The following is a 16,566-nucleotide window of genomic DNA, read 5'->3' as shown; positions in this document are numbered from 1 at the left end:
ACATGGTCATACATATATCAAACGCAAACCTAAATACGTCGTTACACCACAAGTTCCATGGATACTTTTAGTCAATAAGTGAGAGACTACGGCAAAATATATTATCAAAATGTGGTAGTGTATGAACTGTGAAATACAGAACAAATATGGAATGCAATATGGCCACTCAGCACTATCCGAGTACTCTCAGCTCTCCTGACAATGCCAGTACAGTTTTTCTTGTCTAAGAGCTCCTGCGACGGGCCCTCGAGAGATGGAGCTTGCAGTATACACGAGAGATCTAAACTTTTACAGCATGACTATCTGAAATCTTGTCCCTCCCTCAAACTCTGATGGTGAACTGATTTGTGGCACTGTTTAGACAAAATTTATTACCCGCAAAAGCTCTCCAAGAGTGAAAACCTCTTACATGTATACCTAGCTTTGTAATCCAAACTGCCAACAAAGGCTCCACCACTATTACTTTGAACTGCAGTGATCCTCAGGCGGAAGGAGACCACCGGCTGTCAGATGCGTCCACCCACAGACCCTGCCACAGTGACCCTATTCCAGAAATCGAACAGGATCTCCATACTTTCTTCAAATCCTTAGGCCCATCCCAGAAACTATACCCCGAGTCTATGCGTTCCCTAATTGTTACCAATTCCTGCACTCTCACCTTCTAAATGCTTCTAGGAGCCCATAAACATAATCACCTAGGATGCCTCACTGTGACCAGTTACTGTCCCACTATTGACAGAATCTCTGTTGTGGTGGACCAACACCTTCAGCCTACTATCTCTAATCTACCCTCCTACAGAAGAGACACTAACCATTTCCTCCATCGACTTTCAACAGTTCATGTTCCTTTATCACAAGGCACTCTGTCTGTCACTACTGATGCCACTTCCCTTTGCACTAACATCCCTAACGCCCGTGGCCTTGCTACTATTGGTCTGACTCCATACCTACAACCTCCTTCCGGTCTCCATGACCGACCATAAACTCAATCACAATTACTTCTTTGAAGCCATCACGTTCAAACAAATGTGTGGTATAGCAATTGGCACTACATGGCACCATCCTATGCCAATTTATTTAAGAACCATCTACAGGAATCTTTCCTAACCAACCACAATTCCAAATCCCTCATCTTGTTTGGATTCACTGATGACATTTTGGTCATCTGGACTGAGAATGAGGACACACTATCAACATTCCTCAACACCTTCACCCACAATTACTTCACCTCAAGCCAACAAGCCACCTTCCTCAAAGTTAACCTCCACCTCAAGGATGGCCACATCAGTACCTCCATCCATATCAAGATCAAATCTACCAGCCACCAACAATACCTCCACTTTGACAGCTGCCACGATACCACGAAGTCCCTTCCATACAACTTAGCCACCTGTGGCCACAGCAGCTGTAGTGACACGTAGTCCCCCCCCTCTCTAATGAAATTACTCTCCCAAATGCGTACAGAAACAGATCTCCTGTGCCTCATCTTTTCAGTAACCTCACATTTCCCACTTACCCGCTGTCTGGACACGAAGGAACACTCCACTTGTGACTCAGTACCAACCACGTCACATTCTCGCCATGCCCTGAAATGAGGATTATCCTACCCACTATCCTTCTCACCCCCTCCACAGTGGTATTCCGCCACCCACCAATATGCAATATCCTCTTCCATCCTTATTCCACTCCTGAGTCCAGCCTTTGGCCTCATGGCTCATATCTCTGTAACAGACCTACGTGCAAGATCTGTCCCATACATACACCCATCATCACCTACTCCACTCCAGTCATAGGCATCTCCTACCCCATCAAAGTTGTGGCAACTTGTAAAAGCAGTCATGTGGTCTACTAACTAAGCTGCAACCACTTTCCTACTTTCTAGATGGGCATGACACCAACAAGCTATCTGACTACATGAATCTCCAATGACAAACTGTGGCCAAGAGACAGCTGGACCTCCCAGCTAGTGAATGTGCTTCACTTCAATGACTGCTTCTCAGCCTGTGCCATCTGGATCCTCCACACCAACACCAGCTCTTCTGAATTGCGCAGGTGGGAATTCTCTTTGTAATATATCCTACATTCTCACAGCTCCTACAGTACATCCTACATTCCTGTAATGCCCCAGGCCTGTATTTTTGGTAATCCCTGTCCTTCACCTACCAACCCCTTACCTGCTCCTACTCCAGCACCCCCATATTTACTCGAATCTAAGACGCACTCGAATCTAAGCCACAACTGAAAAATGAGACTAAATCAAGGGAAAAAAATTGAATCTAAGCCGCACCTGAAATTTGAGACTCGAAATTCAAGGGGAGAGAAAAGTTTTAGGGCGCACCTCCAAATCGAAACAAAGTTGGTCCATTGTAATATGAGAGACAATGTAGGTAGAATGAATGACGATACAACTACAGTAGTCTGGTTCGAGTCGTAAGCTTAGCAGTTAAGCTTTACCAGGTAGCCATTGCTATGCGTCAGGCGCTCTGTCCGTGTTTATACGGGTACCCTTCCTTTTTCACGTGCTTTGTCTGGTTTGAATTGATTGCTTATTTTTCTTTGATCTGATAAGTGCCGTTCTCTTTGTTTTAGGTGTTTACGTCACTCTAAGCTGAAAATGCATTACTGTACTGTGTCATGCATTGTTTGTCGCATTCTGATAATGTGTTTATACGAGCCGGCCGTGGTGGCCAAGTGGTTCTAGGCGCTTCAGTCCGGAACCGCGAGACCGCTACGGTCGCAGGTTCGAATCTTGCCTCGGGCATGGATGTGTGTGATGTCCTTAGGTTAGTTAGGTTTAAGTAGTTCTAAGTTCTAGGGGACTGATGACCTCAGATGTTAAGTCCCATAGTGCTCAGAGCCATTTGAACCATTTTTTTGTGTTTACAACCTGTCGCCGCTCGCGGCATGGCTTGCTTTTGTGCATGCTATCGCCGCTTACAATTAAAAAACAAAAGAAAGGAATCGTCTCATTAGCGAAACAATGGCAGGAGACTGCTATTTTTTGTTACTTACACTGCTGCTTTCTTTGTTAATGATCAACAAGAACCAAATAATAGACTGCGTATGATAGAAGATGTTCTGAACGAGAGTTTAGCGAAAATTTTTCTCCATTTGAAAATCTTTGCAGACGCCTCTTTAGTAAATTATATTCTGCACAGAAATTAGTCATCTAAGATTTAAAAATCTAGTCAATTGCCATGTTTCATTTCTGTCTGTACCACTATTAGGCATAAGGATAATGCGAATATAAACATGACATGATATGTATATTCTTCCACGTTTGCTGTTGTCTCACTCAAGTTTCGTAGTTTATTAGGCAGACTGGATTTAAATGAGATAGCAGCAAACACGAAACAATATATGGCAAAAGGGTTATGTTCGTATTATTCTTATGGTGAAGAGAATACTGCATGTGATTCACAATACATAAAAGTTCCTATTAGCAACCATCTCTTCCCACAGGTGGGAAAAAATTCAGAACGTAGAGTTGGCCATATTGACAAACATCCCAAACAGTCTTGCCAGTCGGATTTTCGTAGTACATTGAAATGCTGCTAAATTCGAAGATGAACAATACGGAATTTGTATTTACTTCGTTGGATAATGTATGAAAACGCAGTGGTTGAAACTCGGGGCGGAGAAAAAAACTCATCTTCCACCTTTTTTTTAATTATTTATTTACTGACGCAGAGGTTTTGGCGCCAGTATTTATCTTTGTGCCTGCAAAGCATGCCTGTATAGCGCTACTTATATTCGACGGCAGAACTTAGTTGTGGCGGCACCTACCAACATTTTTCAGAACTTCCGCTTACTTTGCACTCGATTCTAAGCCGCAGGTGGATTTTTGGATTACAAAAACCGGAAAAAAAGTGGTGAGTGTGTGTGTACACTTTGGAAGAAAATCTGAAGAAAGTTATTTTGAAGAGAGGAATAATAGAAGATAATTAATTAGTTATGAGGCACAGTGGAATTGGTGCCACCTTTCAACAGACAAGAAGACAGTTGTTAACAATCTAGCAAGAAACCCTTATCAACAAATGTTCAGCATTATACAGGTAATTAAGACAAATATTAACTACACCTATGATTAGAGACATGAAAATATAGCATATATTTCTGGCAAATATCGGCATTTCTTTTTAAAAAAAATGGTCAGATGTAAAATACAAAAGTTGGCTATACTACATGCCTGAAGACGAACCTGATCGTGGGGCAACAGGGGTGGGTACAAGTAGTGAAAAGTAAAAAAACAGTTATTGGAGATAAACGGGGTGGTAACAGGAAGGACATCCGGCCACCCCTAAAATTAACTTTGCCAAATGTAACCATGCCGACCCTGCGAAACTGCGGGAAAATGGCACAATCGAAAGAAGAAGAAGAAGAAGAAGAAGTTATTGGAGATAAAGTAATAACAGAAGAGAATAAACAGTTTTTTATTCTCTGTAATAAGGGCTTTTTGAGAGGAGTCTGTGCTTGCTCTTTTTTCCTTTTGACTCTATCTAAGCGTTCAGCAAATCACTGTCTCTCGACAGCCAACATCATTTTCTTGCCAGTGAGGTGTTTCTTGACATCATCTTTCTTTTCCTGCCCAGTTTAATAATTACAAAATCTGCAGAACACTGATTTTTTAATCTGTAGCATATAAACCGTGAATAACTTATTGCAGAGTCCTTTCATAGGCCATGTGACCCACCCTGACAGCATAGAGGTAGAATTGACAAGGCACTTCAGAGTGGATATAGAACTGAAAATAACTCTATTCGCACTTCACAGGAAGACCCTCTGCATGGTTCCTACAAAGCTGATACTATAATGTAGCAGCTGGTCGCAGGCATAAACAAATGAGAACTTGGAACACTCGACAGATGAGGAATGCTACAGGAGGAACAAGCCCCATGCCCACCTCGCAGGATAACCAGCATAAACACACACTGTGTGTTCCTGTGAAAGCAGATCCGGCACATGGATCACTGATCCCTTCTGGTGTCGTGAGAGCCACACTCGAACTCTGTGACAGACCAGACTCTTCACTCATTTCAAAATAAGACGGAAAATAATGAGCTATACACAATACAAAGCATTCTGTAATATCTACTGTGTCATTGCTTACTGAGGTTGCCAACATCGTAAACGAGGTACTTCAGACCTGAACCCTACCTGTAACTTATGCAACCAGAGTTCAAAACATTTGTCACCTAAAATTGCCACGTTATAGCATCCAAAATTTCACAAAATGCCAAATTTAGATAGTAGATAAATGTTCCCGTTTCTTAGTACTAAGATGTTAAGTCCTAGGGCTGAGTCCAGTATTGTCATATGCAGCACGTATCTTGGAGATGATGCAACCGCCCATTGTTTGACATGAAACCTGAGCGTATCTTATAAGTACGCTGATATGTTGTGTTGTGTGTAGATGTGCACTTTATTTTGCAAATGCACTTTTATTCACATTCTCTTTCCAAGTTTAGCTTTGCCAGATGATGTACAATACCAGTAACTTAAAACTGGTTACTTTTTTATATTTATATTCAGAAGGTAAAGCTATTTCAAATCATCTCTGACAAAATAGTTCGTCTGGATACAATTTGCTATGAATCAGCATCTATTATGTAAAGTTGCATTTTCACATCAATATTCGCATTTATCACAAATGTGAATATTTCTGGTTTCTACCTGACACAGGTCAAGGCATCATTGTGAGGTGGTGAAAAATAGTCTGCACCAATTATAATTAGCTACCATTAGTTACTTGTTGAATTTCAGTGAACGAAAACTGTTGAATCATAGTTAACTACAATAAGTGTAGCTTAGATAGTTAATGCAACGGATTCCAGATGGTGAAGGTATGCACAGTTTATAAAAAGACATCTTAATAAAACAGCAACACCTGATGAAAACCAATTAACAGTCACAAAGAAACATCAAAGACTGAAGATGACTGTCACTGTGAATCATAGAGATATGAAGACGCAAGTAACAGTGTCAATCAATTAGCATATTGAACAAATAGTTTTTGCAATTACTGTCTTATGTGGGCTACACAAACTGCATATTCCCAGCCAGGTGACAATATACAGACCTCTCAGCACCACCAGGAATGTGCTACAATGACACAAAAAACGCTATGGTCATGCATCACAAACAATGATTTGAAGAAAGTGATACGGTCCAACGAATCATCACTGAAACACTTTCTAATAACTGCTTCAGGAGCCAAAATATTTTAGTCATCAGAGGATGACTTAACAGACTGGGAGGCAAAACATTATGAAATATGAATACTAATACCAGCAGAATGATAAAACAAATACGTAAATAAAAGAACTTGGCCAAGTCAGATTTACATTGATTACAATTTTTTTTCATTAGTCTTTGTCAGTTATTATTCTCAAATCGTAAGCAGATAGAAATTGCACAATTCTGGTACATAAAAATCTGGCTCTCTTTCATTCAAAATACTGTTCAACTTTTCAAGTTTTGACCTGTTTTACATTTCGCAGTATCTCCACACTTACCAGTAAAAGACTGTAACAAGCAAAGTAAATAAGATGCCATAATGTATCATGCAGATATTATCACAATAGATGGTGAACTTACTGGACTCCACAGTATCTACTCTGTGGGTTGCCTGATCACCAGGTACCCTATCAACACCCTTGGCAATGCGATGAACAACTGAATTTTGGGATGAGGCCACAAAGTCATCTGTTTGCCCAGGAAGTGATACATCTTCATATGATGGTACAGGCAATCCAGAATTTTCTATACTTTCCCAGAGAGGACTTCCATTGTGCCAAGCCCTAGACTCTAATATCTGTTCTTCAATCTAAAGAAAGAGACATATCTCAGTTATTACTAATACAAGAGTTACTTTAGTAAGAATAAAACAGTTAACAACTGTGAAAACTTTCATTCTGTGACATCAATTCCAGGCCTAACAGCCAAAAGTAACTGACAACACTTTCATAATCAGAAGCTATTTTTCTTGTTTTAATACCAGTAACTTACAAGATTCAGATGTTTCACCATATCACGAGAGAGTTGATCTTCGACACGTACGATCACCTCTATTACTTTGTAGAAATAATATGATTCCAAGTTCAATGCTTCTAGAATCCATGGAAAAGTTCTCTGTGAGTTATAGGAATAGATCACAATTTCTAGACAACAAGCAAAGAGTGAATGGTGAAATATTTCCTGTTCCAGCAAATTCTGTAAGAAAAGTGGATTAACATTAAGTATTGTTAATGTAAAATGTATCTGAGAAGTCAACTTGTAACAATAATACACAACTACAACTCACACTGACAAATAAAGTAATGTTTCCTGCATTATTAAGAATGAAGCTGTGACTATATCACAAATATAATCAAAGGCTTTGTCAGTTATTGAGCACTCATATTTTCACTGAAAAACCAGACAAAATTGGAACAGATACAACAGAAATTGGGCAGAGGAAGGAGGTACAAGACAAAGGGAAAGGAAATGGGGGTAAAAGTTTGAGGAGGTGAAGTGAGATTAAGATTTTGAGGCAGAGGAGGTAGAGTTAAGGAGTGAAGGCAATGAACTGGAGCTAAGGGAGGAGGCAATGGTTGGAAAATACAGCAAAATACACACAGCAAAGAAAGATGGAGGAGGGAATATGAGGGAGCAGGACAAGTTATGTACATGAGTAGGTACAGAAGAAGAACGAAAGGGGAATGTGGGAGAGGAAGAAGGGGGCAGGGGGAGGCAGAGAGAGAGAGAATGCAATATGTCAAATTAAAACAATCAAATTATTGTTCATTCAAATACTTACAGTCATATCATAACCTGGTTTCTTTTTACTTTCATCAATCAAAATATTTTCAAGTAATTTATAATACAAGCATTCCCCTAACTGCAGCCTCTTTCTAGCAAAATCAATATTAGCATTTTGCGTCTTGTTCATCTGTTGTGTATACTGCTGACAAAATAAATTACCGAGATCTTTTATCCAATGTTCTATAGTTTCCTGGGGATTGCGGGCACATTGCCTGAAAAAGAAAAACAATTTGAAAATTATATTGCAAACCTTACCCATACCCTAAACCCAAAACTGTCTGCTTTAAGATAAAAATGTACTGCTGATTTAAGAGAATATACAATCACAATAAACTTTCCATGAAGCTCACTGTAGATGTGGAATGTGGCAATTTACATCCTTCAGAAGAAACTATTACTTGTCAATATTGACTTGAGGACTCTATCATGTAAACTGATCCTGTTGGTCTTGGGTTCTTAGATACAGAAGCTCTGCACTAAGCTGCATTCAGATTGATGTGAGCACAAATGTGTCAAACTTTAGCACTGTTTAAGTGTATCAACACAACCGTTGGGTACCGGCATGGTAGTGTATTATCAGTATGGTAATTACAGGTATATCTGTGTTCTTGGAAAGTCAGTTTTTTTATGCAGGTGAGATAAACGTTGACAATATTTGAGCTGAGGGAATTTGGATGACAGTTTCAGTTCATGGGACACATCTACGCCTACATTTTCCTGCAAGACGTTTGGCAAAATAAACAAACAATATGTGGATCTTAGGATTACAACTGCTTCAATGATTTTCCTATTTAGAGTCATTAAACTGTGCAGCTTTAAAATCCAAAGACAGGTCAGGGGATGAAAGAGTATTTCAATAACATCAAACAGAATATAGTAGATTATCAGAAGCGTAGTGAAGATAAAAAGACTGTATATAATTAAAAATCAAACTATGAGTTATATTACATAAAAAATTGTGAACAAAATTACATTATGGGCTTTATCATAAAAAGAAAATTAAAAGCAGTATTATAGATGTTGAACAAATACCTGACTGAACAACAAGAACCATATTAAAAACAGCCAAAAGTTACTCCAGGAGTATCATTAAAACCTGTGTACTAACATATATTTTGATAACATGGTAGAAGACATCTATGAAGAATTACTGAAACTGATGAAGTAAAGCAAATCCCACACTAAGTCAGTCATGTAGTATTTTAAGTGGAGAAAACTGTCTATCCTTCAATGAGAAATTCTGCGTACAATACCAGAAATGAAGAGACTTTACATTACTAGAATTTTCAAAAAAGAACATGCGTGGCCTTAACACATTCTTCCAGAAGAAAACAAACTGCAAATGGAATTGGCAAGGATCAAATTGACCAAAAAGTGAAACTGGTGACACACTAGCTCATCAAGTGTATCTGGATACCCTTTGCTTGAACTCTGCTTGGGACACTTTCAGTGAGGTTTCTGAATGTCTGTGGAGGAATGATAGCCCATCCTTTCTCAAAAGCCGAAACCAGAGAAGTAGTTGATGTTGGACACTGGGGTCTTGAGTGTAATAAGGAGACAACACAAAAAACACCCCCATACAGCACTACACTATCTCCTCCATAATTCACTTCTGGTACTGCACATATGATGACCGGCAACTTTCTCCAGGCATTCTCCAAACCCAAACTCTTCCATCAGACTGCCAAAGGATATACAAAGGGTATCGTGTGATTCATCGCTCCAAATCACTAGTAGCCAAGCATCCCTGCCCAATGGCGCAGCCCTTTACACCACCTCAAGCGTCGCTTAGCACTGAGTACAAAAATGTGTGGCTTCTGAAGAACTGCTCGACCTTGTACCTGATCCTTCTTAACTCCCTGAGAACAATCATTTGCTAGCTGGACTGCTGATAGCAAATTGGAACTCTCAATTGATTTCAAGCCATTTTTTGCTATTACCCACCGCAATAACTGACATTCCCTGCCCAACAGTACAAGAGGTCTCCCTGGTTCTGTTTAGCTGTGGTTGTTTCTTTGCACTTCCTCTTTCACATCACATCACCAACAGTCAACTTGGGCAGCTTTAGGTTGAAATGTCCCTAATGGATTTATTAGTCTAGCGATGTCCCATGACTAGCCCACATTTGAAATCACTGAGCTCTCTTGACCAAAGTATTTTATCTATCAATACAGAAATTTTACAAGACCTGACAGTTTGAAACTTAAGAGTTTGGAGTAACTATTAAACAGTAATAAGAAAATAAAATGTTCCAGAAAAACAAACATCATAAATTTAAACTAAGTTAAATATCTTCGAAAATTAAGATTATATCAACCTAGACGAAAGGGGCAGTTATTTAACAATGGTACTTATGCAAACATCAGATGTTGCAGGTACAAAGGAAAAAATCTCAAACAGAACATAAAACAACAGAATATGATGGGTTTAACGAAACTACTTTGAAATATATTTTGGATAACGTGACAAGATACAATGAAACCTTGATAAGCATAACAGATGATGCATGAAAAAAAAACATATGTCATCAAGATGGCAGACAGCACAGTACTTGAAACTTCCTGGCAGATTAAAACTGTGTGCCGGACCGAGACTCAAACTCGGGACCTTTGCCTTTCGCGGGCAAGTGCTCTACCAACTGAGCTACCCAAGCACGACTCACGCCCCGTCCTCACAGCTTTACTTCTGCACCTCCTAACTTCCAAACTTAACGGAAGCTCTCCTGCGAAACTTGCAGAACTAGCACTCCTGAAAGAACGGATATTGCGGAGACATGGCTTCTGGAGCACAGTACTTGACAAAGAAAAAAATTTAAAACCTTTCAAGTTTTCTTTAGTTCCAGAGATGAATCAGAAATGTACAGAGTTAATATTAAAATAATACTGTTGTGACTCGCCGATCTTTCAGAGTGCCGCCGCGCAGTTAAATGTGTCCTCTACATGCAGCGCTCTCTGCCAGCCATGCAGCAGCAGCACCACCTAAGCAGCCACCCAGCCAGCGTCCGCTAGACTCGGACTCAGTTATGATTTGACTGTTAAAGTGTCCACACATCTTACTCTGTTTACTTGATCTCTGACTTTCATGTATTCCGTCTTCCTTGAAATGTAATTGTTCAACTTGAAGTTATAACAATTGGCAACGAGGTAGTGATTTTTCTTTTCAATCATTGACCCACATGTTTCCATGGCTACTTTAGAGCAACTATTGCAAAGTCTCATAGAACAGCAAACGCTTCTCTCCTTACGACGAGCCGGCGGAAGACTGGTCTGATTACGAAAAACGTCTTCGACAGCACTTCTTGGCATTTCATGTCGCGGACGAACAAACACGTAAGTCTCTGTTTCTTTCATGGATTTCAACTCAAATGTATCAGTTGTTGTCGCAATTGGCTCCTTTGAAAGATCCTGTGTCCTTGTCCTCTGCTGAAAAGTGCTCACTTCTGTCTGTCTATTTTCAAAAGCATGCACATGTGGTAGCCTCTCGTGTTGCATTTTATCATTGTAAAAAACAACCAAATCAATCCTATCGCGCTTGGGCTGCTGAACTTCACTGCCTGAGTTGAAAGTGCCAATTTGTTACTGAAGTTCACAAAGAATCCTACGCCGATTCCATGGTACAGGATGCTATTCTCCAGTCGGAGCCCGACGAAGAAGTTAGGCAACGTGCCCTTCAGTTGGCAAATCCAACTCTAGATGAAGTCCTATCCATCACTCAGTCTTTTGAAATTTCTCGCGCCGCTGGAACACAAATAGAGGCATGGGGTGACGTCGGGGAAGTACAGCCTCTGTGTGCTGTTGACAAAGCGTGTGGCGTGTCCCCGCCGGCCGACGTGGCCACAGTACACTCCCAAGCACAGCCTCGGCCTAACCGTAAACAAACCTCTACGAAACTGCACCAAACCCCACGGCAACTTCCTTCACGTCCGCAGTGTTTTACGAAACATCTGCGAGAAGATTGTCCACAACGTTGGGCCGTGTGTCACAAATGCAAAAATAAGGGTCATGTGTCATCCGTTTGCAAATCCGACCGCATACATGAGGTTCATGAACATGACGCTGATTCTGATTCTGTGTTGTCTGTCAATTGTACTACTTCTCTTTCAGGGACGTTATTCCTCACTGTCCAAATACTTGGTCGAGATGTTTGCATGCAGGTGGATATTGGTTCTGCTGCCACTATCATCAATTGTCAGAAGTATCTTCAGTTGGGTTCTCCAATCCTGTCACCTGTCACTAGGCAATTATGGACTTACAATAAACAGAAGATTTCTCTCTTGGGACAATTTGATGCTGAGATATCTTACAAATCTGTCGTTTGCACTGTTCCCATATTTGTGGTCGACCATAGTAACACGGAGAATCTTTTTGGTTTCGATGCCTTTCGCGTTTTTGGGTTCTCCATAGATGACTCCGTCAATATCGTCTCTGACGCTATTCCTTATGCTCAATTGGATTCCTTGTTGACGACATTTTCGTCCCTTTTTTCTCCTGGGTTAGGCCGTGCAAACGACTTGGAAGCTCATATCACGCTCGAACCCACTGCTCAGCCTCTAAGTTTTTTCGGGCTCGGCCCATTCCTGTGGCCCTTCGTGATCAGGTAAAACGGGAGCTAGATCGTCTCACTGCTTCGAGGGTCTTGCTTCCTGTCACTTCCAGTGAGTGGTCCTCTCCTGTCATTGTCATCTAAGCCAAATGGTGATATTCGTCACTGCGGCAATTTCAAAGCCACTGTAAATGCTCAATGCCTTATCGACACTTACTCTAAGCCTCGAACTGAAGAATTGTTCACTAAACTTGCTGGAGGCCAGTATTTTTCTACACTTGACCTGTCAGAAGCTTATCATCAACTTCCTCTCGACACTGGTTCCCAGCAGTTTCTGGTCCTTAACATGCCTTTCGGCCTCTAACAATACCAACGATTGCCATTTGGGGTTGCCAGCGCCCCTGCTCTCTTTTAGCGATTCTTGGAACAATTATTGCTCACTGTCACTGGGTGTATAAATTACCAGGACAACATTGTTGTCACTGGCTCCACCACTGAAGAACATCTTCAAAATCTCCACACACTTTTTCATGTCTTACAGACTGCTGGTCTTAAGTGTAATCTTCAGAAATCAAAATTTTTTTCAGGCATCTATTGCGTACTAGGGGTTTGGTATTTGTCCGCTTCAGCAAACTGTCGCTGCGATCGATGCCCTTCCTCGCCCTACATCTGTTAAGGAACTGCAGGCCTTCTTGGGGAAAATAGCATACTATCACAGGTTTTTACCGTCTGCTGCTTCAGTGGCTCAGCCGTTGCATCACCTGTTGCATAAAAACGTGCCTTTTCACTGGTTCGCGTCATGCGATGTGGCTTTCCAGAAATTGAAGACTATGCTGAAACAGGCCCCATGCCTGGCTACTTATCGACCTGGCCAACATCTTGTTCTTGCCACGGACGCCTCTCAATACGAGGTCGGTGCAGTCCTTGCGCACCGTTTTTCTGACGGTTCTGAACAACCCATTGCTTATGCCTCCAAAACGCTCACGGATGCCCAACAAACGTATTCTCAAAGTGAAAAAGAAGCTTTGGCCATTATTTATGCTCTTCATAAGTTTGGTGTTTTTCTCTAGGGATCCAAATTTCATCTTGTTACGGATCACAAACCACTTGTTTCCTTGTTTCATCCATCAACGTCACTTCCCGACAAAGCTGCACACCGCCTCCAGCATTGGGCTCTTTACTTGTCTCGTTTCAATTATGATATTCATTTCCGGCCGACGGCTCAACATGCGAATGCTGATGCACTGTCTCGCCTTCCCATGGGTCCTGATCTGGCATTTGATAGGGAAGAACTTTTGTTTTTCCATCTGGATGTTGCCGAGCAGCAGGTTGTGGACGGGTTCCCCATTACCGGGGACCGGCTGGCGGCTGCTACGGGTTCTGACCCAACCCTCTGCCGGGTTTTACACTGTATTCGGAAGGGTTGGCCAGATCGTCCATCCGCTAAGACTTCTGATCCGTAGCGGAACTACTACGCTTTGCGTTACCGCCTCACGTCTAGGGATGGTGTCATCCTCCTTTCCACCAAAAATGCTTCGCCGCGTGTTGTGGTACCTGTGTCTTTGCGTGCTTCGGTCTTGCGCCTCCTTCACCAAGGGCACTGGGGTGTCTCTTGCACAAAATCTCTGGCACGCCATCATGTGTACTGGCCCGGCATCGACTCTGAAATCGCACACATGGTCGCTGCCTGCGGCCCTTGTGCGTCACAGCCCCCCCCCCCCCCCCCCCAAAGTCATCTTTGTCACTGTGGCCTTTGCCTGAGAAGCCCTGGGAGCGTATTCATGCTGACTTCGCAGGACCTTTTTTAGGTACTTATTGGCTTCTCATTACTGATGCCTACTGAAACTTTTCTTTCATTGTCCGTTGCACATCACCTACCACCGCGGCAACCACCAATGCTCTAACTCCCATTTTCTCTTAGGAAGACCTTCCCTCTACTCTAGTTACTGATAATGGTCCGCAATTTGCCTCTTCCTATTTTGTGGATTTTTGTGCCCGTCACGGTGTCGTGCATGTCACGGCCCCTCCATTCCATCCACAGTCAAACGGTGAGGCTGAATGACTGGTCCACACATTTAAGGCTCAGATGAGGAAACTCCTGACTTCTTCTGCTGCTGATGATGATGAGCTTCTCCAATTTCTGGCGTCTTAGCATTTCACCCCCATGGGCGACCGCAGCCCGGCTGAGCTCTTACATGGCCGCCAGCCCCGCACGCTACTTCATCTTCTGCAGCCTGTATGAAATCCAGACAGACACGGGTGTTGCAGTGCGTCATTCGGACCAGCTTCAGCCTCGTGTGCCGGCAACGCCAGTTCCAGATGCGGCTACACCACCTTCGGCTCTACCTGATGCTCGGGATCCTGGAATCTCTCATTACTCACAACACAGTCCTCTCACCATAATATCGGTGCCAGAACAAGAACTGACACCAACAGGAGATGTGCCCATGCAGGAACCAGATGACCATCATCTGTCGGAGCAACTCTACTCGCCTCCTCCTACAGACGTGGACACATCGCCCACGTCTCCTGTTATAATAACCGGACTTGCCGCAATGGGCAGATTGGTGCACGGGGCCCCAGCAGATTCGACCCCCACGTCTCCTGTCATCTCGACCCGTTATCATCGGGGACACTTCCGTCCATACGGGAAGCCTCCTCCTCGAGACTTTACGGCCAGTCAAACAACACCTATGGACGTTAGTAATCTACAGGCCACCTCCATCAAGGCCTGTGCGAAAACTTCAAAGGGGGGAAAAGTGTTGTGACTCATCGATCTTTCAAAGTGCCGCTGCGCAGTTACGCGTGTCTTCTACGTGCGGCGCTGTCTGCCAGCCATGCAGCAGCAGCGCCACCTAAGCGGCCAGCCACCCAGCGGCCTCTAGACTCGGACTCAGTTATGATTTAACTGTTAAAGTGTTCACACGTCTCTGTTTACTTGATCTGTGACTTCATGTATTGCATCGTCCTTGAAATATATTTGTTCAACTTGAAGTTATAACAAATACCTTTCCAGATGTAACACTGGCTGAGGTGTAAAACGCCACTGAGATATGAAGAAAAGAGAAGGCATCTGGAGATGACAACATTTCAATACAAATGGTCAAAGTCACAGGAGAAGTAATACAAACGGAAATTGTAAAATTAGTAACAGAATGACTGCAGGAGATGGCAATTACCCAAAAGTTGGAAAATGCTATAATTTCCAAATTTCATGAAAAAGGAGGGCAGTTTATTTCCTATTTGCAGAGCTGAGGGCTTCTCCTAGTTCTTCCATACATAAATCATCTACCAATTCAATTTTAATTTCACCCTCTTCTCCTCTATGGAGCATGTTTCTTCATACCACAAGTTTTTGTAATGTTCTATCATTCTTGCTTGTTAGATGCAATTTATTTGAACAACTTATCTTTATGTTTGTTTGAATATTTCCACCATTTTATAAGCTATTGTTTCCCTTCTTTGGATATTCTCTTCTATTACACTTACAAATCTAGCCAATGATTCTTTATTGAGCTTGTTTCATTTCTTAATTTGCTGCAGTTCTGCCTTGTTTGTAAATATGCTTCTCCTCTGTTGGTTCACAGAGTGTAGTGTTTTTTCGTTATATCTTTAATTTCAGTGTATAATTTTTTCAACCGTTCTTTTTTCCGAAGGCTTCTTCAGTTGCTTTTTTAATGGCAGTTTCTACAGCTTTTCATTCTGTCTCTGTTTATACCAACTGTTCTCCCTGCTCTAGTTTTAGAGCAAAGACTCTAAACTACGACCCGCAGGCCAACACCAGCCCGCAAACTCCATCAATCCAGCCTGTGGTAATGGGTCAGATGCGAACGGTATTTGGCCCGCCACAATTTTTATTACAACCAAACCATGTTTATTGAAGCCCCTCATAATGAGTGATTCACATGATATACAATATTTCGCATAAAGAGTCTCTTCAGTGTTATTTTTTCCAGTCTTTAATAACCATTTCAAAAACTACCTTCTGACCTGAATTGGTCTCTCTGACCATTGTAAATGAACACTGAATCACACATTCTCCTATAAATTACCACTCTGTGATGCAGAAGCTCCAATACTGCTGTATTCAGTCAGCTGCACTGCAATTGTTGTCACCCTTACCACTGTTCGGGATTACGTGACGACATTACAAATTCTCTGCGTGTTTTTGCAAGATTTTTTCTTCGGCAGCACGTGGTAACCTTTTCCCTTGCAATATCT

General features: G+C 42.0%; 1 protein-coding gene across 2 annotated transcripts in view; it reads right to left on the bottom strand.

Annotated features, from left to right (window-relative positions):
- LOC124615826 (retinoblastoma-like protein 1) overlaps nt 1–16,566 on the bottom strand; it is a 173,145-nt gene that overhangs the window by 60,638 nt on the left and 95,941 nt on the right. For both annotated transcript variants that reach the window (XM_047143971.1, XM_047143970.1), the window contains exons 9-11: nt 7,799–8,015; nt 7,009–7,212; nt 6,598–6,826 (exon numbers count right to left, since the gene is read on the bottom strand). In XM_047143971.1, coding sequence (XP_046999927.1) covers nt 6,598–6,826; nt 7,009–7,212; nt 7,799–8,015 — 650 coding nt within the window. The remainder of the gene's footprint in view (nt 1–6,597; nt 6,827–7,008; nt 7,213–7,798; nt 8,016–16,566) is intronic.

The sequence above is a fragment of the Schistocerca americana genome, chromosome 5, assembly GCF_021461395.2.
Source record: "Schistocerca americana isolate TAMUIC-IGC-003095 chromosome 5, iqSchAmer2.1, whole genome shotgun sequence".
Lineage (NCBI taxonomy): Eukaryota > Metazoa > Arthropoda > Insecta > Orthoptera > Acrididae > Schistocerca > Schistocerca americana.
Note: the sequence above shows the minus strand (reverse complement) of the source record. Positions and strands in the feature narration are given on the sequence as shown.